This window comes from Perissodus microlepis, chromosome 20 (genome assembly GCF_051167445.1).
Source record: "Perissodus microlepis isolate ML-2025 ecotype Zambia chromosome 20, ASM5116744v1, whole genome shotgun sequence".
In the NCBI taxonomy this organism is placed as follows: domain Eukaryota; kingdom Metazoa; phylum Chordata; class Actinopteri; order Cichliformes; family Cichlidae; genus Perissodus; species Perissodus microlepis.
Window position 1 is genome coordinate 5,521,249 of NC_140480.1, and position 26,271 is coordinate 5,547,519.

The 26,271-nt window shown below is 38.8% G+C and overlaps 1 protein-coding gene and 1 long non-coding RNA gene across 2 annotated transcripts in view; one reads left to right on the forward strand and one right to left on the reverse strand.

The window, feature by feature from the left end:
• Nucleotides 1-13,993, reverse strand: part of LOC146363915 (uncharacterized) — a 40,317-nt gene extending 26,324 nt beyond the window's left edge. Inside the window, exons 1-2 of the long non-coding RNA XR_014798969.1 lie at nucleotides 13,900-13,993; nucleotides 12,897-12,956 (exon numbers count right to left, since the gene is read on the reverse strand). This is a non-coding gene — a long non-coding RNA (uncharacterized LOC146363915). The remainder of the gene's footprint in view (nucleotides 1-12,896; nucleotides 12,957-13,899) is intronic.
• A 1,081-nt stretch (nucleotides 13,994-15,074) lies between these two features.
• cntn3a.1 (contactin 3a, tandem duplicate 1) overlaps nucleotides 15,075-26,271 on the forward strand; it is a 77,744-nt gene continuing 66,547 nt past the window's right edge. Inside the window, exons 1-2 of the mRNA XM_084917349.1 lie at nucleotides 15,075-15,633; nucleotides 25,325-25,468. Coding sequence (XP_084773475.1) covers nucleotides 25,414-25,468 — 55 coding nt within the window. The 5' untranslated portion in view covers nucleotides 15,075-15,633; nucleotides 25,325-25,413. The remainder of the gene's footprint in view (nucleotides 15,634-25,324; nucleotides 25,469-26,271) is intronic.

Genomic DNA, 26,271 nt, shown 5'->3' on the forward strand with positions numbered 1-26,271 from the left:
CAAATAAAAAAAAAATGCCCTGGTCCTTCCAAATAGATTTCATAGTTGACATCAACAATCATCAAAGGTTATTTACTTGCACTTGATAGGCACTTGAATTCCATGCAGTAATTATATTTCAGAAATTGATCTATTTTTATTTGCTTATAAGAGTTCTCCATAAAGAATATTCAAAGTAAAGAAAATGCAGCATGTGCTGAACTGTATAAAGACTCTACCAAAGGCTCCAAATATGCAGATATTGTACATTAGTTATTTATGTTCAGTGCCAACTGTCAAATCCAGTGTGGGAAGTAATGTGACATTTGTAGCGCAGCGAAAATAAGGGTGTGAAGGACAGGGTGATGGAAGGCCTATAACCATTTGCCTTCAAGACAGCTAGATCACCTCTCATCTCATAATAACAGTTAGTGCTTACATGACTAGTGTCTCTCTCCATAAACCTAACTAACTGACTCTGGGTAGACTGAAAAAAGGAATGTAAAATTTCTTCCATCTTGTGTTCTTCCACAAAACGTTTAAGATTATAACACTGAAACTTTAACCTCCTTATTGGGTAACAAATTTCTGTTTAATACAGTTCCTGTCATTCCTATGCAACAGATGATTGCACTTCAGGCCCAGGCACAATTTATTCCTGTGAACTACAGGATTGAACTAGATTGGATACCTATGTAGATTTGTAGGTTTTCAGTCTTGGCATCTTACACTGTTTACCATGAAAAGACCTTAAATTTTCTATGAGAGGCTGAAGAAAAGGTTAAAAGGCTACTAGAAAATACCTTTCCCCCATTTAATTGTACTGTTATTGGGGTTTATTGATGTAGCTTTAATACTGTAGTGCCATTGACTCTGCAGTCCCATAAAAAACTAAATACACCCCATGATTCAGTAGAACCACCTATTGCAGCAATTACTTGAAGTAATTCTTTTTGTATGACTTTATCAGGCTCTCACATCACTGTCGAGGAATTTTGGCCCACTCTTCTTGTTGCTTCATTTCGCTGAGGTTTGGAGTTTGTTTGTTAACCTATAAGGTCCCTGTACACCATTTCAATCAGGTTGAAGTCTGGACTTTGACTCGGTCATATTGCAGCATCTTGACTTGCCTTTTTAAGCCATTTTGTCGGCATTTACTTCTGTGCTTGGGATCAGGGTCCTGTTGCATGACCTAATGTGGGCTGAATTTCATCTATGGGACAGACGGCCTCACATTTGACTCGAGAATACTTTGGTATACAGAAAAGTTCATCTTTTACTTAATAGCTGTGAGGAACCCAGGTGCTGTGGCTGCAAAACAAGCCATAATTAACATCTCCTCCACCACTGGGCTTTATCAGTTGACGGTTGCTGGTGCCAGTATACTGTGTTGTGTTTTGGCCAAATATGGAACGGTGCATTATCCACTTTGGTCTTGTTTGCTGACGGGAAATAGTTCCAGAAGGTTTTGTTCATATGCAGCTTTGCAAACTTAAGCTGACCTGCCATGGTTTTGGTCTGTCATGTGCTGGAAACCCTTCCAAAATAAAAAAAGCCACATTTTTTTGGAAGAGTTGAATTTTAACATTTGACATGCTAAATGTAAGGTCTGTAGAGTCTGAGATGTGGCTCTTAGAGTTTTTGCAATTTGTCTGAGCATTGTCTGACCTTAGGGTCAATTTGCTGGAACGTTCACTCCTGGGAAGATTGTGGCATTATGTTAAGACATCTCTGAATGCTGCAAATTTAGAAAACTGCCAAAACATCAACACCTTACTCATACTAGAGCTATCCAAAATATATTCACTGTTATTAGCAGTTCTCAATAAGATTGTTCTGCTAAATTATTCTTGATTAAGCTCATTACTGTGAAAGACAAGGTTAAAGTCCTGGAATAACTCACTTCACCTTATTTAGATGATGTGAAGACTGGCATTTTTTTGCAAGCAGGAGAACAAATGTAAATTACAAATTCTACATTAGCCATGCCTCACCAGTTTTAACTGCACAAAAGAACAGACGGAAACCGGTGGCCACTGCTGCTACTGCTGCTACTGCTGCAAAGTAATTTTCAAGAGACATGCTGGTCAATCTCTGCTGAACAGCAAAACAACATGTGTCCTACAGCTTTCCATTTGAAAACTAATGGAGCTGTTGGGGCAAGATGTTTGAGACAAGTAAACCAAATGACACCAAAACAGCTGCTGAGGTGTGGTAACAATTTACATCTGCACCGCGGGTTACATGAAACAAGAACACCAAGAGTAACATACAATTTCACACTCTTAGACTCATGAACACTCGTGCCGTGTGCACACGCATAGACGCAATCCACTCAAAGGAAACACCTCCGCATCCTTCTCGGATGTTTTTATCATTCACTGTTTGATCCCACTTTCCTTGACTGTGTGTCTAACTTTAAGCCTGGCCAATTCAAGTGGCCAGGTGCAACCTCTTCAGAGTAGCTAACACAACAGTCCTCCAACACCACAATCATATGCAACAAATTATTCTGCCTTTTCACATTGCAGGACTGAAAACATCAAATCAGCTATCCAATTTTTCTTCTTTGAAATGTTGTGACCAACTGTAGCAGTCACACTGACATCCAAGAGACTTTTACTTTTCCTTCTCGCTCAGGACAATTTACAATAAGATATTTCTTGCTGTGTCAGTGGAGATGGGGAGGGGTGTTTGTAAAAGATCCAGATAGGTCCTTTTGGAGTTAGCAATGGCTAAAAACAGAGCAAAAATATGAATACCTATCCAAGTAGCAAAAACAACTGCTGGACATGTGAAAAGGCAATTGTTTGTTACAAGAATGCCATGTTAAAAAACACTGCTGTCTACATATGTTGCAGACTTCAGTTTAAATGCCTGGTTCGGATATTTTCAGAAATTCAAAAAATATTGTTCACTGTAATGTTTTTGCAAGGTCAATTTAGTGATCCCACAGCAGGGTCTTCAGGCTATTCCACCCCATGCCTGGTTTAACTAACAGCTGATCGGACTGAATGGGGTCAAATAGGAAGGTTATTGGGATAAACACCAAATCTGTGCCTTTGCCATGCACTCAAGCACATCTTATGACTTCTTTGTGGCTGCAGCTGAACTGAAAACAAAACAGGATGCATCTGACATTTACGCCCAGACAATGATAATATGAATCCATCCCAGTAACAGTTGCCACCACAGCAACCACCACAGCGTCATCGATGCGAGCTAAAGTGTTACACAATCCCCAAACAACATCTGTTTAATTACATACCATTAAATCATTAGCTGATGTTCACGTAATGAGGTCATCAACAGGGATGTTCTGCCCAACACACACCTTTCCCCTCGACCACACACTGACTTCCCTTTCAATACAGCCTCACTTGGAGTACAGCACCACGACACAAGTGTGCCTCTTTCACCCACCACCACCACCATTTCTGTCAGCCATTCTTCTGCTCTATTGAGTCTAAAGCCACTCTCGCCCCTCTTGTTCTCAACTCAAGCAGAATCACTGGCACTGACATAATGTTCCTCAATGAGTGCTCCACCTTTAGCTGAATGTTGTAGCCTACGGGAGGATCTTTGTGCTGACCCGCGCTTGCGTTTTGATCGTCCACTCCAGTGAACCCCCACCCCCCTTCTGTTTATTTTAGACTTTTTTGGGAAGCTTTTAAGCAACATAAAATACTTAAAAGTGCAAAATAGTTTTTAATAATATGCCGAGGTCAAAATGACTAGCAGAAAGATGAAAATTAAGAATTAAGAGTATTACTGCTATTAGCGCTTCCTTTATCTAAGTCAGCCATTGAAGCAAACATTAAACCCTAAGATACAACTGACAACGATGCAAGAACGATGCTTAAAATATGATTAAGAACAAATATTTTGAGAATTACACAGCTTATTTGTACAGTCGCGTATGAACAGAACAAAAAGGTTAGAGTGTGGTGCAGTGACATTTTTAATAACTTACCTTGTAAAGATAAACAAATAGATAAATAAATCTCAGGTACACCTTAAAAATCTGCTGCAAATTTGTCCAGTGGAGATCTTTTCTCGTCATTTTTGTGACAAAATAAACTACCAGATAAGAGGCAAGTGCTTTTCCACTATTTAAATCAAATGATATTGTGATACATATTTCTATTATATATGCAGCAGCTATAGTTTAAAGTGCATGAATAACTAATCCTTAAAAAAAACCTGAGTGTTACACACGTATTGGCCTGCTGCTTAATGTAAATTAGTACCTTTAAAATGTAAGGGACTAATATGCATGAAATATTAAACCATGGGCAATCAGAGACACACTGTCACAGAGTCTGTTGGGGGCTTAAGTTTTCATTAGCAGTACTGGGCTTGGAGAAAGTCTCCTGCAGATTTCAAAAATTAACGCTTTGGGTCTTCTTTGATTTTGTCATAATGATGATCTTCCAAGAAAAGTCAGGCATGGCTCTGGGCAGACGTTGATATATACTAAAAGTATTATTCCACCAAATAACATACAGCCTATAATTACATATCCATCTTGAACATTGTGACATAGCAACATAAATAGTCACATTAACTTTGCTAAAATCAAGGACAGAAACAATAGAACAATACGCAATGGCCTACTTATGCATAATGTGGAATTTTGGAGGTGCGTCATTGATATGGCTCTGGTTAAGAAGCATGTGGTGACTTTGACCTTTGCTAACCTTGGCTAGATGATGCTATGGCCAACTGTGTGGCCGGCTGTCTGTCTCTCACTGGGTCTGTGTTTGTAGGTGACAGGCCTGGAAATGTTGCCAGCACATTCCTTTATTCATAGGAAGAATATCTGAAAGGGTTCACCAATGCAGACATCAAATTTCCATGACAACATCTTTCTTGCCAAGATAAAGCAGCTGTTTTATTAATCTGAAGAATGAAGATCACACTGTGGTTTCACGGAAGCATAATCTTGCTTATGCTGACGTTGCTCGCTGTAAGAACAGCACATTTTTATTTGTGCCATTAAATGTTGTTTTGCCTGCTCTTTAATGGAAAAAAATGCTTAGGAACAGATGTACGTGTTGTCAGAAATGGAAGCCCATGCAGGGCCTTGGTAGCTCTGTGGTCTGGGTTCACCTGCTCACTCTGTTACTGCGTCCAGGAGGCGTGAGAGATATTTGCGACAGGTGGATTGCCATGTGGCCTGGTTGGTGGGCGCGCTTTTGTGTGCTCAAGGTGAGTTATCGCCTACCTATTTTTTTGTGTCTTTGAAGATCTGAATAGGCCAAACAGAGAAGCGGTCACCAGTGCAGCATCATGCTAGCACTGTGCGCTATTTTTTTTTATTATTTAATACATATGTAATCATTCATGTGGAATCATATCACTAGTAACACTTCATGGAAACCGTAAACAACACGCCATTTGTTTCCTGAAAAGAATGTGTATTTCAAAATAAAGCATATTATGAAATGTAAAAACAACTTTCCTCTTAGAGGCAGGGAAAAACTAAGTGACATGCAAATTAGAAAAGCGAGGTGACTCATGAAAGCTAATGTGACCGTGTGTGTGTGTGTGTGTGCGCGCGTGCGTGCGTGTATTTAGGAGGAAGTACACCTGTAAGCCCTGCACTCACTGGTGCAAAGCCTATTAGAACAAGCATAAGACATATCCCTCAGTCTGTGAACCGAGAACACACACACACACATGCACATACACAAACACACCCAAACCTATTTTAGGGAGACAAGACATTGTACAAAGCAGGCATGAATTACCATCCTGATCATACCCACGACAGTCGTTATGTCACGCAAACTTATTGTTCTGTCTAATGCTGGGGTCACCTTCATCAAGCCAAGTCTGGATGTGGTATTAGGCTGTCTGCAATTGTGATTCTTTGTACTACTTGCAAAATGTATTTCTTGTTAACTGCGGGGAATCTGTGGGATTTTCACTGGCAGGCCTATTGTTCTGCTTACTACAGAGGGTGTGGGGCTCTGGAGATCTTGAGTTACTGTAAACCCAAATGGTGGTATTCCAGAAATCCACTTAATATTACAGTGATGCATTTCCAGGCGCAATGTTTATTTCTAATCCTTTCTAAAAGATTAGTCATTCCATTGACAGCAAACCGCTGTAACTGTCTTGCATTTAGCATCTCAGGCTCTTTTGTGCATTGTCCAATATTTGGTGCTGATTAAATATTGATTTCTATACATTTTGGAACACAGTGAAAAATGTTCTCTCGAGTTGGATTATATGGGGCGTTACTGGAGGCCACTCATCATTTTTCTGATTCCTGTAATTTGACTCGAGAGGTTAGAATATACCCTATACTCTGTTTCAACATTTCAGTTATTTCAGTATTCAGCAAGCCTTTCTTTTATGACTTGTCCCTTTAGTAGAGATGAAACTTCACTAAACTTACTTCCCAGAGCAAAAAGTCCTTTAAAGCAATCAAGGATAAGGAGAAAATAGACAATCTCCAAGAGGGTGTCTCATTCTGATTTGCTTGCAATGCTTATCCAAATAGTCTGGCTTCTTATCAAATTGGATTGGTTTATTTGAATAGCAGTGACGTCCCTTTTGGTCAGCAGAAGATTATTATTGATTTAATCTAAAATTGTTAAATATGGAGAACACGGTGACAGTAGAAAGACCTTGAATTCTGACAGCATTGTCTGTTACAATACATTGGTGTCTGCCTTTTTGCACAGAGGCAAGGCTTCTGTAGACTATTAAAGTGCATTCCTCAGACAGCGATGTGATACAGAGACCAGGAGCAGTCGTAGACAAGGTGTAATTGTGCACTACTTTGTCCTTTTTATGTACATTTCTGTCACATATTGAAACTGTGGACAATATTCAGGGTTCCCAGAGTACTGAACTAAATCTACAATAAATGATATTGCTAGAAATTGCTGACCTAGAGTAGAAGATATAAGATTTCATTATCTTTAAACACATTTCTGACCAAATAGAGTTTTTGTAGCTCTAATATCTCGCAAATAAACAAACAAGCTGCTCTTATTCTCACTAATATGGTGCTATGATTGCAATAGATGTTACATGTAATGATTTCTCCTGGGTGAGCAACGTAACTGATTGTGGAAAAATGAGAATTGGTTTCATCTGCTGTTTCAGCGCTCTTGTCCAAAGCTCATTAAAAGCTCTCTCTGGGTGCCAGTAGAATATTACACAGGATTTACTGCAAGCCTTCAACTTAAATATCTTAAGCCACAGCAGGGCCATGGGTCAGCTAGCTGTTTTGAAAATGATCACAGCAAAACTGGGGCTTAGCCACGATCAAGGTCTGTACAGCTGAATTTCTAATTAGAGATACCATAAGCGCGTTGATGACGTGGCCTCTGCTTTCATCTGAACAGCAGGTAATGAACTCCAGAGTATCCATGAGAGCACTACAAGCTTGATGCTTGCCTTGTTGCTGTTGTTCTTTTATTCCCCTATTCCCCTATTCCACACACAAGGGCAGTCTTTGAGCCTCCGCAGATGCTCGTGAGAGCCAGGAAATCAATTCACTCCAACAGGGATAACAAGGACTTGGTTTTGGATAACTCCGGGTGTCTTATTGTGCATTATTCATTAGACAGAAGAGAGACACTTGCGACTGCTGCCATTGCAGAGCTATACTAGACAATACGAATTAGCTTAGCCATGTGACTCCCTAAATCACCAGAATATTGTAATTCCTGGTGTTTGGGGTTTTGTCCTGCTTGCTTAGTTTGAGGGCAGAGTTTCTGAGGATGTTGGAAATAAAACATCCTCTTCAGCTGCAGTCCTGAAGAGTATACTGACTTAATGTGGTTAACGTAATGCAAAAAAGCCCCCAAAACAAAACAAAAAATAAAATATAACTTTGAATCTCATCAAATAGCATTATTTAATGTAATTATGTTGACTGACATAATTTCTGCTTGAATCTAGGTGTTATCACAGCAGTTTTTAATTTGCCCTGCCAATAGCTCCATTTTAAGCTCAGAGATGAGAAGAAAAGATCTAATCAAAAACAGAGCATGTAGCTAATTCAGTACAACAGCAGACAAATCTATTTTGTATTCAATTTGAAGTCACCTAAGCTCATTAAGTTCAGGCTAAATACAGTGTGTGAACATATTATTCATGCTGCTCCTATACAAAATGTTCCAGGAAGTGGGTGCCCTTTGTATGCTCCAAGAGATTGGCATATATCCAAAAAAGATATATAGCAAATACTTACAGATCAGTAAAAACACCTCAAGGGAATCACTCACACATTCACTGTGCTACACACACACACACGTTTCATTTTTTATTATTTTTATGCTCAGTAAAGGTTGAAGTTGTCATTCTGTCAGTGTCAGTTTGTTCTTTGAAATGGTATCTGTCACTTCAAATCTGTATTACTTACCTACCAGAGTGACAAAAACCTCAAGGGGATGGGTATCATGTAAATCCATATGCAAACTGAGGGCAATGTGTTTAATTTGCACACTTCAAAATTTTAAGAGAACGTCTTCATGCAGGTTCACTTTGAGTTACCGTCAGTGATTTGCCACATTTCATATTTCCAGCTATCTCATGCTCCCACTATTTTACGACTAAAGTAAAATGAACTAAACTGTTAATTTGTCACTGCATCAACTGTGTTTCAACAGCTTCGGGACATTTCATTTAAAGTTCTTTAAATCACAGTTAGCTCCGCCTAGTGTTTTCTTCATGTAAGGATACAGTTTTGAAAGTAAAAAAACCCCCAAAAAACTTAAAAAACAGACTATAAAAAACCCAAAACTAAACTCTGATAATGATTCTATCCAACCACTTCGTGACATTTGCAATGGCAATAATTGATTAATCTTGAAGTAGTCTGGGTTGTAACCTCCTTTCACAGGGACAACTACCTCTATTTCATGGTTCAAGAACTCAGCTTTTCTAAGTGAGAAGACAGATTGGCTCAAGGTTAAATGCTTTGGCAAGATGGTCATTAGTGTGCAGCAACCGAAGGCTGGTGGCCAGAGAGAAAGCCTCTACCTCTTGATTTTCTACGAGATAACTCCCACACAGACAATTTGGCCCATGGAGCCAAGTCACAAGTCAATATGAAAGCCCTTAAACCATTTCAAACTAACAGGACTAATTACAGAATAAGAGTCAAGTGCATTCATTGACTTATTTCTAAGTACTTGCTTGGTACTATATTAGATAACAAGTATGCCTGTCAAAAGACTAATATTGCCCAACTAAGCTTATTTTAGTCAGGCTGCATTCATAAAGACTGCCACGGAGCTCAGGTGTACTCTTTCAGTGTGTTAACTCAATAGTTATGAGTAAATTACAAACTAATAAACAATGTGACTCCTTTAGGTTTGCTTATCACATGATCTACGTCAGGTGCATCTCAGCTATAAATCAAGGAATCTCGGTACATGTGTCTGTGTGTTCTTCATGTTTCTCAATAACCCTTTATCCAATCCACCTGGATAAAGGGAGTTTATTTATGTGGCAGAGCAAGCTAAGTGTCAAGTTCCAGGTTGATTGAATAAGCTGGAGTCATTTTAGGGATCTCCTCGTGGTGCTAGGCAATGAATGGGAGATTCCAACCCTGAAATCTCCAGGGTTAAAGAATGAAGGCAAAACAAAAGTTTCAAAAACTTCAGGTACGAGATTGGCAACTTGATGCTGGCTCCAAAAGCAAATGAATCCCCACAAACTGAAAAAGAAGATTTCATTATTAGGGGCGTGCTTTCTAAAATATATTTCTAAAATATTAAAATCAACCATCTTCTGCTCATTTTCAATATAATAAAGAAACATTCTTAATACTGAATGTATAAGTACTACTTTTACATTTCATGTTCATTATAGCAGTACACACCTATATTATTTCCCTCACAATTGACATTTTTTCGAAAGTCAATGCAAGAGTGCACAGTCAATGTCTTTTGTAGTCCACGTGTTGTTCTTTTCCCCTCAAAATGTGTAAACACTTTGATGTTGCAAATCAATGACGCCCCCCTTGAAACAAGTCAAAGCAGCACTCAAGACTCAAAATGTGTTGTTGCGACATCAAAGTGAAAATTATGCAACCCCAGACATCCTAATTATGACTTCTGGATTAGGTTTAAAGCATCAGCACGCAACGGAGGCCAAACAGCAACTGTGCTGTCTCCTGAACACATGTGTTGATTGTAGTATCTGCATTTGCCCATAATAATTTTTTACTTTAAAATAAAATGTCTTTTTTGCTATTGCTGCATACACATGAAGGACACTCTCATTCTGTACCTCTGTGACTACGGACCCCTGGCGTTCACCTTTTTCACAACAAAGCCTGATATAGATCTGTGTTTCCAAGCCCATCTTTTCCTACATCTCCCAACTGAATAATACAGTCAACACCAGCCTATATTTTTTTGCTCCTTGTTTCTCTGCCAGAATCCCATCTGTGGACCTGTGCTTTCAACAGCATTACCCTGAATATGCTCCACGGCAATGTGTTGCAGCTGTGCATTGCTCCCTCAATGAGTGGGCGGTTATAGGACTATCTGACAGTTTGAAGGCAGCTACCTGTCAAACTCCAGGCTACAAGAACAGATGAACAGCCATGTGTGTTTTCTTGCTCTCAAACTGTACATCAGCGCATATATGTCCTAGTGTGTCCATCCAGCTTCTTCCGTTAATAAACAGTTTTATGAACAATGGGTGTCAGCTCCAAAAAAACTAAAAAGTCTGAAAAGTCAAGATGAGTACACTGTGTCTTTGACTTGAACTATAAATAAGAGAATTTTATGCCTGTAACTAATGACTAGTGAGTGTTCACCATTTGTTTTCATTTTCGCAGTTTTCATGATTCATCCTCTGTAAGCTGGTCTACAGCAGAAGCAGCAGAGCAACCAATTTTCGTATCTAAGAAGCTGAAATGGGCAATTTTTCTGTTTAAAAAACACTTTAACTTTTTTTGTATAGTAAAAATTGTGTAGTTAACTGGTTGTTTCAGCACTTTGCATTACAGTGTTTTCTAGCAACCAACCTGCTGCTTCAAATGCACTCTTGCATGCTAACTGCTGCAAGTGAGTAAGTACAGGTGATCTACAAAGCACTTTTCACAGACATGCAGTCACAAAGCACTGAATAATCAAAATAATAATAAAAATAACTTTATTGATCCCAGATGGAAATTCATATGTCTGACATGGCTCATCTGCTATTTGTATGAGAATTAAAAAGCCTGATCTCTGCGGGTTAAAGCTTTCAAAGCTAGGGATAACTACAATAAAATATAATATAAACTTAAAATACAATTAATATGAATACACACATGCAGACACATACTACACTAACTACTAACTATTAAGCCTGTAGAGACAACAGTCCATTTTTTATGGTTTTATGTGTAGCCAGGTTATTTGGAAGGCAGATGTGGAATATCTGGTGAGTTTGAGTGCAGTCAGATGGAGATTTAAACATCCAAACATGAACTTCAGTCAACATCAGATGATAGCCAAAGGTTTTAAGGCCTGCGCAGACAGTTTGATTAAATGTGATTGATTAATAGAAGTCAGCTGACAAATGGAAAGCTTCTAGTACCAAAATGCTTGTCCAGTGCCTACAGCCTCTTCTATCATATCCAGTTATCACTTTGTAGCTTTTACTCCATACATAACTATAGAAACTTGATGCCTTTTCAGGTTTCTGCTGTCACCAGCATAAAATAAAGATGAAAATCTAAACAGATCAAGTAGGATATTCTACCCATTGTAGTAAAATGCCTTACAAGCACTGTAATGCATTACAACAACTAGGGGGTAAGTATGAGAGAGTACCTTGACACAAGGTATATGTCTTGGGTTTAGCTGTACATCCTTTGGCCTTAAGAAAAAAACTCCAGTGTGTTGTCTGCATTGCTGAGCAGCTGCTTGAGATGCTGGCTGTCCTGCATTTGATTCAAACTGAGTGACATCATGCCGAGACAAGGGCAAGGAGGATTGCCCTAAGTCAGTACTGCACACCCAATCTACCATCTGTTGCAGTAATATTGTTCTAACAGAGACTTTAAATCTGCTTTCACCTCAGTAACATTTCACACAAGCACAAAAAGTCTGAACAAAATGCAATTTAACAAGATTGTGAAATAAGCAGAATTCTGAAGTAACAACAAGAGACATAAATTAGATTACAGCCTACACACATGATTTCTTTTCTCTTTGTTGCTTTTATGTTCAAGTAACAAATGGTATGTTGTGAAACAGGCAGTGCTTGCTAATGATGAAAGTACTAACTTTAACTGATCAAACACACACATCCACAAATGTGCAATAACACTAATGTGCAATAATCTTTTCCGGCATCGTTGTATTTTTACTCAGTTGTATATAGCATTTGTATTCTATTTTTATCTTATTGTATATTTTATTCTATTTTATTCTACTGTATATAGTATTTTATTTTATTCTATTCTGTACAGTTGTGTACTGTATTTATTCTTATTGTATTCTAATTTTTGCTTCATAACTTTTGCACTGTCCACTTCCTGCTGTGACAAAACAAATTTCCCACGTGTGGGACTAATAAAGGTTATCTTATCTTATTTTACTGCCTTTTTTTAAAACAAAAAAACCCAAACAAATTAAATCTCAGAGATCAAGCAGATACAAGATACAACAGAAGAATTTAGATAAATTAAATGTTGTTTTTTTTAATTGTTTTATTTGGGAAGTGAAAATTATGAAACAAATCTATACCTCACACCTTCCCAGTCATCACAATGCATATATTGGCAAAACAGCTGCACCACTATGTTCCTGTTATTGCAAAATATACTAACAACATTAACAATACGGTACATACTAGTAAGTATCATTGGTTATGATTCAAGACAGTATTTTATTTAAGAGTTGTTTCTCTTTTTATTTGTCTAGAAGAAAAGATAGAGAATAATCTACCTTTTCCGGCTCTTCAGTCTCCTGGCGGCAAGTTTCTCATTTCAGCATCTCGTTTACGGCCTCGGGACAAACAGAATTCATGTATTTAACTGACACCTTCCAAACAACAATGAAAAGTTCATCGTTGCATAAAGATGGTGGCACTTCTCTCAACGTATTTCTCTCAGCGGAGAGCACAGGGAAATGAGTAAAACTACATGAGGTAAAATTCAGTTAGTTTTTCTTTGGAGAGAAATCATCACAGTAAAACGATTTGAAAATTTCCCTCCAGCCATGAGCATTAAAGAATTCATGAAATATTCAAGCCTAGTTGCAGATATTTGTGTTTAGAGTGGCTATACTATTAAGTGTTCCTTGGAGCTTTGATGTGCCATTATTAGCTGCGTGCATGAATGACTAAGGAATACTAAATGTTCATTCAGTAGGTTAATCCAAATATTCTTTTTTCCCTCATTGCCTTTCCAAGGCTTAGTGGGGCATTCATTAATTTTGTCTGTAATTATCACTTTACCATTGGCTCAAAAAGAAGTAGAATCTTTTAAATCCCACTCAACATTATGAGCAGCTTATGAGCCAGAGGCGTAGCGTTTGTAATAAGTCCTGACTGAACTTTATGAGCTGGCAGTCTTTCTAGTTTTGTATACTACAAGTAATGATGTATGATTAACTGAAAAAATCTGGGAGACAGCTTAATGTCTCCTGAAGTACATCAGAATACACTTAAAGTATATATAAAAAAGTCACTGTGAAAGAGGGTCCCTTTCATGAGGTAGACTGTACACAGAAATGCACCAACAATAGTAAATGGACCTCTAAATTCTTTAAAGTGGCAGTAAGCAACTTTTCACCTGTGAGTTTTTGGTTTAAAAACAGCATTACCATTCTAATAAATAGGAAGGTTTGATTTCTTTAAAAAATGTCAGCTGAATGTTGCCTTTAAATCAGGTGAAATTCTATTTCATGTTCACTCTTGTTTGTTTTCCTGTCCCTTTCTATCACTTACCCTTTTTATCTTCTTCGCTTCTTCCAACAATTGGGTCTTTATTCTTTGACACAGTTACTCTGGTTGTTCCACCTTAAGCTATTTCAGCTACCTGGGGAAAGCTACTGGGAAACAACAAGGGCAAAAGTGAGAATTTAACTTTTCCAACAAAGTTTCTTTTCAGAGTTACATAGTGAAAATAAAAAGCAATCTACACACACACACACAGACACACACACAGAGCATCTTTTGACACAGTGCCTGACTATAATGAACTTACCGGATGCTCTTATACAGAACAGTTATAAGTTACTTCTGTGTTTGAGTTCTCTTTCATTAACTATTAATTGTGTGTTCTTTGTGGCCTTAGACTGTAAGTCAGTAAAAAAAAGAGTTACAAGTCGTGCTTGCACTTACATTAAATAATTAGATATTAGAATAATTTAATATTTCCACACTCATAAAAGCGTGCTCTTCACATGCACGCAGGTGTTTTCAGGTATTCTGACTCATCAGCAATGGCGTCATCACATTTTGCAGGTTTTAGAGTAGAAATGTTATGGCTTACTGGGATACGTATATGGAGCAGAGCTGTAGCTCGCTTTATAGCAGACACACTGGCTTGTGGTACCACCAGGAAAAACATTCTCAGAACTGATACTGACATTTACTCCATTAAGGTGAGCTTATATAGTGTGGCACTGTGTATGTTAGCTCATTCTATTAACTTTTCAGCAATGAAATCAGTTTTTACTTAATTTGCATAATTGAACTTTTTTTCTTTTTTTTTTAAATTTGGCTTCAAAGCCATTTTAAGATTTTGCGTACAATAAATGGGATCACTTTAGAAAATATGACCCATATTATGTATAATAAGTACCAACTAAACATCAGAATGAAACCATTAGCCCACGAATTTGCGGCAATAGCTTACAGGTCAATTCTGCGTAATTAGCAATTTTGGTGCTTAAGAAATACATTTTTTAGACAATCCTCATTATCCCCCCAAATAAAATGAATGTGTGCATACATAACTCCCGTGCCTTATTGCTTTATCAGCCAGAAACAATAAAACTACAGTTACTTTATACAGATCCGTTCTGCTGTACCCGGATAGGTGATCATGACATTTTGAGGAAATGTCGAAGACCTGCAGTGTGGAAAAAAACGCAGACCAAACCCTCCTGCATCCACCTCTGATGTCCCATGTGCCAGCGGCGCCGCGCGCGCAGGCAGTTGGAGTCCTCACCGTGTAGACGAGCTGGACTCGCGCATTCAAAAACCAGTTTTAAGCTGCTCGCGAACTCTTTGTGTTCCTCAAACGAATTTACCCAACAACTTACAATTATTTCAACCTCAAAACGTTCGCTACGCAAACTACCACCGCTAAGGGCTTGGTTTAAATGCGCCTGCCCGCGGTGCATGCGGGACCATCGGAATATCCTACATTAATGTACCAGTGAGGAGAGCGGAGGACCGGGGTGCTGGTAATTACTCAGACGCTGAAAACACTGGGACCGACGATGAAAAGAGTAAGCGCTTACATTTAGGGTAGTCTGCCTCAAGAAAGGAGAAAGAAAGCAGTTTGGGTGTATTTAGAGAGAGCAACACCCGCACTTTGAAGAGACCAACTAAACTGTAGCCGTCTACTCGATCTGGGGACCTGCTGGGGTGAAGGAGTGAGGAGATGCGCGGTGTATCATGGATATACGAGAAGGGATGAACGACAGCAAACACCAGAGGATATGTATTCGGGTAAGGAAATACAGTTATTTACTTTATTCGGTATTCTGTGGAAGCTGCAGTATTCACTATTCCCGATACAGTACTGATTATTTCTTGTGCCTGTGCTACGAGGTTGTTGTTATCACCGGTCTACAACTTCCACTTCTGAAATAAACCACAGTAAAGTGGAGTAAAGCTGAATATTTTAGGTATTTACCGAAATGTGATGTCAAAGAAACTGCCTTGCTCATTTTATAATATGCATTTGTTTTTGAACAAGTATCCCATCAATAGTACGGAGCACACATTCACACACACATATTAGACATTCAGCGCTCAATTGCACAAGTGACGGCATTGTGTCCATGCCATTATTGCCATGCATGAGTTAGAAAACTAACAGCTTTGAAATCCCAGCTGACTGGTGCCATTTCTCATCAGATAATCACATTCTGCGTCTCCTAATTGGCCATGGCCATCATTTATACCGTACAGCTTTTTCTGTGAGGCACAAATCCAGACCATCATTCCTCGTTCATTTAAAACCTTTTGGCAGAACACATTGTCGTCAGTGTTCACCAGGGGATTGGAATCAGTCCAGTCTCATCATCTCTCCTTTTCTTTGATTGCACCGCGCTCCTCGCTTGATTGGTTCGGATTGTCTAAAGTCCTTTAGCATCCACTCTGCTGGAAATAGTTAATCTCATGAAATCAAGCGTCCATATGTTTCAGATGGATCTTCTTTGCTTGTGATTCTGCTATTAAGTAAATTACAGTGCTTTTGCTATTAAATGTATTAGAGGTGGTTTTGATTATTAACTCTTCCCTTTGTCAGTGTTTAGTGTTGCCCCTCTCTTTATAGGGATGCCTCAGGGGATGCTTCACAGGCGTAAATACTGTTTTTGTTTCATGTTGGCATACAGTCAACTGCATGTTTGGGTATAGTTGTAACTGCCCAAAGCTACAGATTTTGTTGTTTCCACCAAACTGGAAATGCAGTATTTCCTTTTTAAACATTTGTATTAAAGTGACTGGAATTGTAGAGTTACTACACATCTCCTTGGGGAAGTGAGCTTATGGCTGGGCAGGTTTCTGATGATGTCACCGGGACAGAAAAAGGAGGAGGGTGAACATGAAGTTCATAGTACCCTGCTGAGCCTGGTCTGCATGAGGAAAGAGGAGTCTGAGTTGGCAAAGACAAAAGTACCGCATGTGCATTCTGATTGGTTCAAATTGGGGTTGCCTTTTTTTTTTTTTTTTAAATTAATTTAACAAGTAAGCAAATCTATTTGGATGAGTCACTTGGTTTCTTTAAAATTCTGTTTCAGTTTTGTTTCTGCTGTTCATACTTGTCTCTGAGTTCACATGCAAAGAAGTGCAGACTATGGACATTTTACCTGCAGAGCTAAACTCTTTAGTCTTCATCTTTTATTCAGTTGTCTATGCAATAAGTAAGTGGGACACCAGCGGTGCATAAGCAAATCCGTGTGGACAATATGCTTACCTATTGCATTAAAAAGTAAAAAAACAAAACCAAAAGAACTGACTGCTTGAATTTCTTCTTATGGGAATATTAATAATGACAACTGTAATACCTCAGTATTCAGTTTAGTGAAATAACGCAGAATTCTTGTATACGAGAAGTTACATTGACAAGGCGCAGTTGCTCTGAGAACTGGAAGCAAAGTTTTCTGCATTATGAACCCCAATGAAGCAGCAAGCATGCGCATTAAAATGACATTTTATATACTAGTTTTAAACATGACAAGTCTGTAAAAAGACAAAATCTGTCAATCTGTGGTTGTGACAAAAATGAGCTAGACATGAACTTTGAGAAAGCTCAGAAAATTAAAAAATAAAAAGTAAATAAGCATGTTCTTTTGTAATTGAAAATGAGTTTTTTCAATTGTAGTTTATTGACATAAATACATAATTGCTTATCATTAAAAAAGGAAATATATGTGCACACTGATTAAAAAAAAGTGCAAGTTTGTGCTTTAAAGATATTTTCTAGACCAACACTATAATATATGCATGTGTAAAATGTTTAGAAGGAGAATTGGCCTCCTCTGGATGTGATGCAAGTCACACATGGACTGCACAAGTGTCTCCATTCCTGGAGGAGTGCATCCTGCAGCTGTGCAGTGGTCATTCATCGAAGCTACCACTGTTGAGCACATCAACCCAGAATGTCCTAGGCATCTTCAATAAAAGACATATCCGGACTAACTGCTGGCTAATGAAGCGTCCGGATATGGTTGTGATCCTGAAAGTCCTTCACTATTCCCACTGTGGGCAGGCAGGTATTGTCCTTTCTAAACAGCCGCAGGGCAGGGTTCTGCTGCAAGAATGTCACAAGTACAGATGGGAGCACTTCATGTTGGTACCGCTATCATGGACATGCAAACCTGCCATCATGGCAGTAGTCAGGTCAACTTAAGTCAGTCACGGCAAGTCAGCACCAATTACAGTGTTGTGAGACCACTGGCTTGTGAATAAATATCTATCTATCTATCTATCTATCTATCTATCTATCTATCTATCTATCTATCTATCTTCTGTATATGCTTTAAACAATGGTCCTTACGGAGACTTAAAATCTGTCTTAGAGGATCTGTCTTCCTTACAGTAATAGCAGTTTGCCTTTTCTCCATCAAGGGCAGAAAATTACCTCCCATGATGACAGCTGAGATCAAGCAAGTCCTAAATCAGTGTATTTAAAGAACTATTAATTGGGAGGCTTTTATTATCCTAATTGGCATCCTTAATTGGTAATTTAGTAAAAGCATGTGCACTGGGATTGTCAGCTTGTGCCTAAAAACATTTATAGAGTGTTAAAATTACTTGTAAGAGAAGGCAAGGCAGGTTGATTTGTAGAGTTCATTTGCTCGAGGCAATGAAATTTTGACTCTTTGGTTATAAAACACAAGAAGGCGTTGCGATCTAAAAAAAAACATGAGGTAAAATTAAAGACAGTGCCTAATCAGTGCATATTATCTATCTCCATATCTGTTTTCCAAAACCATGTATATATCTTACTAATTTCAGACTTTTTCAATGAATTTGTTTCTATGGGTTTAACCATGTAAGCAGCAATGTTTTTAAGGGTTTTTAGAAAATGTTGAAATGGATTTAGATGCATGGCTCTATTCTCGGTTCTAAATTATTACCACACACTGGCTCATTATGCTAAAATTTGGTCTTGGAGCATGTATGCAAGCAGGGAGAACCTTTCAACATGCTCAGTTGCTCTTGTCACAGGGGAGATTGGAATGAGCGCGTTAGTGGAGCGCCCCTGGTGCGGTCTGGAGAAATGAAAAAGCTGGCATGTGTTATGTCATGCCTGCAGCTTGTGTGCTTAGATCAAAACACTATTAGTCTCTTTGTCTTGTGCCACTATTTGAGGTAGAATCTTGGCTGGGGAATACACTGGCACTTCCTTTGCCTCCTGCGGTGTGCCATTTGTGGGGAAGACAGAAAAAAATATTTGGGCATACATAAAATCTTTAGCTAAAGAAAGTTTTGTTGTTACTCATCATATGCAAATAGATTCTTCTGTGCTTCGTCAACATTGCATTTGTGTTGAATTCTTATACGTAGTACAATAATTAATACAGTGAGAAGTACAGTCACATTTAAATTGTGCAAGGGGCTACAAATACAGATATGGCACCATGTTAAAATTTAGCAAAACCCATAGTGACAATGAAAACAAAGCATAGTCAATATCTACATACCTTTGTAAAAACAAAGTAAAAAAACATCTAAAATACATGTAGTGCAGTGAAAAAGTATATTTAATACTTGACAAAAGGAACCTGTGAAAAAGCTAAATGCAGTTTTGAAATAATCTTTTCATTTAATAAGTAGGTTAAAAGATCTCAAAAAAAGCGACACACGAAGTCACCGATGTCTGTTAGCTAGGAAAAGGTTACAGAGCCATTTCTAGCCATTACTCACACATGAAGAAAACTAGAGAAAAAGTAGTGAGCCTTCCCAGCAGTAGCCAGCCTACCAAAAATTTAGTATTAGATGACTCATCCAGGAGGTCACAAAAAAACCCAGAACAACATCTAAAGAACTGCAGCCATACTTGCCTCAGTTAAAGTCGTGACTCAATAATAAGAAAAAATTGGAAATATAGAATTCATGGGAGAGTTCCAAGGAAAAAAACACTGCTGACCAAAAAGAACACAAAAAATCCTGATAACCTCGAGACTGTTGGGTAAATATTCTCTGGACTAATGAAACAAGAAGGTTTGAGTCCCCTTACACCTGGTGTAAAACTAACACATCATTATATAATAAGAACATCATAGTAACAGCCATTTATAGTGTTGGTAGTGTGATGGCCTGGCTGCTTTGTTGCTTCAGGATCTGGATGACTTGATGGTACCATGAATTCTGCTCTCTACCAGAAAATCCTGAAGGAGAATGTCCGGCCATCAGTTTTTGCCCTGAAGGTCAAGCTTATTTGGATTATGCAGCAGGACAATGATCCGAAGTACACCAGAAAGTCCACCTCTGGATGACTAAAAAACAAAAACAAACCAAAAAAAAAAAATTAAAAATGAAGGTTTTGGAGTGGCAGAGTCAAAGTCTGGACTTCAACCTAGTTGAAATGCTTTGGCATGGCCTTGAACAGGCCATTTATGCTTGAAAACCCTCTGATGTGGCTGAATTATAACAATTCTGAGAAGAAGAGTGGGCCAAAATTCCTCCACAGTGATGTGAAATACACACTGCCAGTTATCATAAAAGCTTTATTGCAGTTCTTGCTGCCAAGGGTGGCACAACCAGGTAGAAGGTTTTGGAGGCATTTACTATTTCACATAGAGCCAGGTAGGTTTGGACAGCTTTTTTTTTCTCTAATAAATTGAATTATCATTTTAAAACTGCATTTTGTATTTACTTGGGTTATCTTTGTCCAATATTAAAACTTGCTGGATAATGTGAGGCTCTTAAGTGTAACAAATATGCAAAAAGAAATCAAGAAGGGGCCAAAGACTTATTCACCGCACTATCTACTCCATTATCAGTGGCATTTGTCTGGGAGGTGCTTGTTAAACTTTGATTTGTGTGTGGTGAATCCAAGAATGCAGGACATAGAAATAATTTCACATTTGCTACTACTACCAGTCTCAAGTTGAGCATCACCACAAAATAAATTTTGAATGACCGGAGGCACTCGGAGCTGTGAGATGAGCCACACGTGCAAGGAAAACACTGATCGAGCTGGTATCTGCAGATTAAGTGAAGCCACAGCTCAGGTGATTAAAGATGCAGCATTGTATGCCATTCCTCCTGGTCTTGTCTCATTCCTGCAGAGTGTGGGAGTCTGGCCTCATTCATGATTCAGAGCTTGGGGGCCGGGAGGGGATGGAGGGAGTGCATGTGTGTGTGTGTGGGGGATGCTCTTGCTTCTTAGTGTGAATTTTATCTTCATTTGGACTCTCCAACCACAAAAGGGACCCAGAGTAACCTTCTATTAATATATTTTTAAGCCCTAAAAACTGATGACAGCTGAAAGATCGGGTGTAGGGGAGAGGGTCGAATCAGTTGCCATCACTGTCAAAGTGTGTGGTTTACTGAACTGTAGTCTATGGTTTATAAGCTCCAGCTGGTGCTGTCAGAGAACAAGAGGATGAGTGGTGTCACTTTGACAACGCTGAAATTTGGAGGAGTGCTTTGTCTCTACAAATCTGAAGCTTCCCTGGAAGCAGCTGCGTATCCTCAAAAGTAAAACGAAACACTCGGTTTTGCATTCAAAGTTCTTTCTGCTGTTCTCTCATAAGCTCCTTTAAGTCAGAGAAGATTTCAAGTTTAACTCATTAGCTGATTGACAGAAACCAAACAAGCGCAATTTAGTCACTGAAGTAAATTTTTAAGCAAAGATGCCAAATATTTGATGGCCGTAGCTTCTTAAATGTGGGTATTAGCCGATTTTTCCCGTCTTATATGCACAAATAAATTCTGTTTCCTTGGGTTTTAAAACAGACAAGTTCACTGGGTGGGTGGATGCTTGAACATTTGGCTGCTGATAAGACTGCTGGTTTGACATACCATATGCCAGAGACATACTAAGGAAAACGATGGTTGGAGCTCATTAAAATTATCGTGGCCATGTGTAATGAACTTGCTAACTGTCTTTGAAATGGTTGCCTTGAAGACAGGGATCTGGACTTTGCCCACTTGCAGTCAGTTGCCATCTTCAAAGTGATTTTGGTTCTTTAAGATGGTGTTATCACAGCAATAAGGTACTCAGTCTGCTATCAGTTTCAGGGGTCAAGTTGGCAATTATTGCAATCTGCTTGTCATAATATGACAATTAACTGTGATAAATAAGTAAAAGACACAAATCTGTTGCTGTCTATATATGGCAAGAATCACACCAACTACTTACATTAAGATAGTCATAGTTAAATAAAACAGAGATTCAGACATTCCTCCACAAATAGTGACATAGTTGCTGTAGGATAGCAGTTTAACTGTATGATAACATAGGTGCTCAGCAACATTGCTTTAACGTAGGGAAATACAACCAGCTGGCAGATAGCTGAGCCAAGTCGTTGATGAATTATGCTCATTAGTGCAGATTGATTGCAATGTGTTGTCTTAGTCATGCAATGATTGGAGAAAGGTTGTCTCCCACCCAGCAATCACTTTCAATTGCCTTGCTATGATATACAGTGATGTAGCTGACCAAAGAAAATCTTGGTGAAGTCATGCCTAAGTTGGTTGATTGGTTACAGAAAAAAAGAAGCTTTTTGTCTGTATTTAACTAAATCTGCCACATTGCAGATTAATTAAATGTAGAGCCTTACTCTTTTAGCTTAAATTAAATAATTTACAAAATCCAGTGTTGTATATTAAAGAATTTCCACATAGTTATTTTATTTCAGTCATAACAACAAACTCAACATATTCTGGCTCATATTTGTATATATTACCAAAAATATAAGAATGCAGACTCAATTCTGGATCGCAGCACAATAATTTTGAGTAAAACTGTTAATCAGCCTCATGTCCTGAGCCGTAACAGTTCCTGTTGTGTATCGTTTTCCATTTGATGGCAACCCGTCCAACTCGGTTTGAACGCGGCTGCTACTCTAGTCTCTTGAGCCTTCAAAGCTGTGTAGAACAAATTTAGACCAAACAGCAAAATATGTCAATTCAGATATTTTCAGTCTCAAAGCTTCAAAACTTTGCAGGGTTTTCTCTTTATCAAAGTAACATGGACGATTTGGTTGGGTGAGCTCTTGTCAACCAGCCGACCTGAAAGCTTCAGGCTAATAACTTGACGAGTGACAAGAAGAAGACAGCACTGTTAGTGAGTGTTTGCGTGTCATCTCACTGCTTGAGAGAAGAAATAACAGGGTCCCCCAGCTGGTACTGGTATAAGGTTATTGTGGCAAATGAGTATGCAAACAATTTCAAATATTCTGATTTGATTTGTACTGAAAAACTGGTTAAGGCATTAGTCAAAAAGAAAGAAACCATACAAATGTGAGTTCTTCATTACATGCAGTGCACCTGTTTTATTATCCTTTACTTTCATCTGCATTTGTGCAGTGAGAGGCTGACTTTGCGGCTGCGTTCCATTTAAGTGTTGTTGAGTTTGTGCAAATTGGGTCAGGAAATGTTTAGGCCAGGACTGTCATTCCAGGCCTTGATCATAATCCATTTTTCAAACACGGGCTTTTTTTCCAACGACATGAAAGAGGTTGGAACTTGAAAGGCAAAGTTTGAAAGCCTTCCTTATCATTAACTTTCATCTGATAAAGCAAACAAATGAGAGAATCAATTTGTGATGAAAGTAAGTCATTGGCCTTGTCGCTACCACTTAAGGTCACGAGGCTAATCAATTTGCCCTGAATAGGAAGTCAAATGCTGGCCACGACTCAACTCCCCTAGACATCGTCTTAGTGCTGAGCTTCTTTGGATCAAAAGGCTTTCTTTTGTCCCTCCACTAACCCTGTTGTCTGATGTCTCGTGTCTTGAGGCTTGCAGCCTAATAGAGATCAAAAGATTGGTGTTAGAGGCCAGCAGATAGTAGCTTTTTTGAATGGGGCCTCTCAGTAGTTCACACATTCCGGTCATGTTCAGTTGTATTGCTGTCAGGGCAGGATAAATTCATTTTAGATGACCAGACTGTAAAACGTTTAATGGCTGACAAAACAATTACTTGAACATTTTTAAAAAAAACATGAAGCGTTTGTCGAAATGTGAGTGTCAAATTGCAGTGACAGTTCAATCTGCAGCCCGTGGTGACACACACATTTACTTTAGTAGTCAAATTAAAACTGCACACATGCACGTTACATTAGATGTCGCCCGGACATTGAAGTAGCAATGCGCAAGTGTGCGGCTGGAATTTTTAAAGACTCCTATTTTTTCAATTAAAGACATAATGTTGAGTAATTTATTCAGCACATTTCTCTCACAATTATTCGCTCAAAGGAGGCACATTCCAAAAATATCCAGGAGCCCTTGGAGGGATTTGAAGTGTCTCTGTTTTATTAATGAAAGCCAACATTTACTCCTGACATTTGCATCGTAATAACTGCGAGATAAGTTGGAACTAAGATGACTCTCTAAACCCAATCTCCATAATGAGATTTATAGGGGAAAAGTGATGCCTTTAATGGTTAAGTACATGCAGAAGGAGGAATAGTGTAGGCAAATGTGTCAGGGACGCAGTTGATATATTCACATAAGCATCAGTATGCTCTATCATGCTTTTCAGCGGTGCAAGGATAGAAGGCGCGCATATAACTGAGAAAGCGTAATCGTTCAGTTGTCTCTGCTTTTTTGGCATGCGGCTCCTGATAGACTACACTGTATGTTCTTATTAATTCCCCCCCTCTCATTTATTTCAGCATGCTTATGGTTTGGAGTCAGAGGAAGCTTTACCATCAGTCAGTTAAATGTTCCAGGGAGAGTCGGTTTGAACAAAGACAATGGCTAATTTCCTCCCTTCATCCTTTTTCACTCCATACGCAGCCTCACGTACGCAAACATTTATCTGCCGCTTTATCAGAAAGGATCTTGGCTATCACCATGTTAGGGATATATGTGTATTTAAACAAATAAACAGGCTGCATCATTGTTTATCAGTGACGGGAGGAGTGCGACTTACTATCATATCACAACTTGTTTGGGACTACATTTAAGTAAGAAGGAGAGATAAATTACAGTTTAGCCTTTGAGAAAATCAATTGCAAGTCTCCCAGGGGGACTGAAAATGTTTTTGTACTGTGTACAGTCAGCTCTTTGTGTCAGACGTACATAATCCCCCTCGTTCAGGCAGAATCCAGGAGCCAGGACGCTACTTTATTACGTGCTAGGGATGTGTCTGACAACCAGCGTGCTTTTTGTTTTGTCTCAGTAAGTTTGAGCACAAGTGAGCAATCCCTTTGTTTCTCTCGCAGCCGTGATCCCTATTATGAAACGTTGAGCACACCTAAGCAAACTCTGCAACAGTGGAAGCCTTTTGTGCACCACAAGATCTGCAGCTAAAACAAAAAGCACCTGCCAAATATTACCTGTTACCTAAAATACGTTTTCTACATGTTAACATTAACTTTTTGTTTTATATGTCACAAACATGGACAGTAATGGTTCTCATGAAATCCATCCAACTGTTTTGAATCGTGATTAGAGATTTTGAATGTTTAATGGTCTCCTCCCCTTTGCTTCCTTTCTCTTTTTTTTTTGACAGAACAACAGTGAAAGTGCTGGAAAGGACAAAGCTGTGATTCTACACACCTGTGATTGGAAGTGAGCTTTTATTGACCTGAGACCATTAAAATGAAGTTGCTATGGAAACTTATAGTGCTGCTGTCATTGGTGGAGCGCCTGGCAGGTAAGCCTCCCAAACGTGTATTCTTGTCTTGATGCCTATGGTCTATGTTGAATTCAGAACAGATGGCTCTTAAAATTAAAACAGAAAAATAAAAGATTTTTTTAAGGAAAAGAGTGCCCAAAGCTTTGAACAATTTTACAAATGTTAGGAAATGTTCATGTTGCTATTCCTTTCATTGGCAGCTCAAGGCAAGAAAATCGACAATCTCTCAGTTGTGCATAGCAACTATTTCTCTCTCTCTTTTTCTTTTGTTTTTTCCCAGGCATTGCATCCTGTTGCAAAAAACAATCAGCCAGGTTTCCATCTCTGAAAGGCAGCCTCTTTCTATCAGTTGAGCGTGCAGTCATTCATTTTAAATAGCGCCTCAATTGTTACCTAAATGAGATCGCGCCGGTCGTAGTACTGGAATCTTGCTTTGTGATCTTGCTTTTAATGAGAAACCTAATTTTCCTCCCTTACAAATTTTTCGGGGTCAAATGGTAGCTCTCTGCAGAATGTCAGAGTTTGAAACTGAGAGCAAGATGAATAAGGGCTTTGTTGCATAAGCACAGTATCTTGAGGAATGAGTAATCTTTCATGTTGCCTTGCTCAAAATCAGCAGCCCCTCCTCACAGCTGGGACCTAAAATAATTAGTGTGCGTGCATGTGTTTGTGACTGTCACTGTGTGAATTTATGTGCACACACGCGGGTCTTTTGTTTTTTTCTTTTTCAAAAGCGCGACGGCATGTCGGCACCTAAAATTGCCTACATGGCAATTAGCACCACTTATCACTAATTCCAATACACATCAGTGGACGTCTAA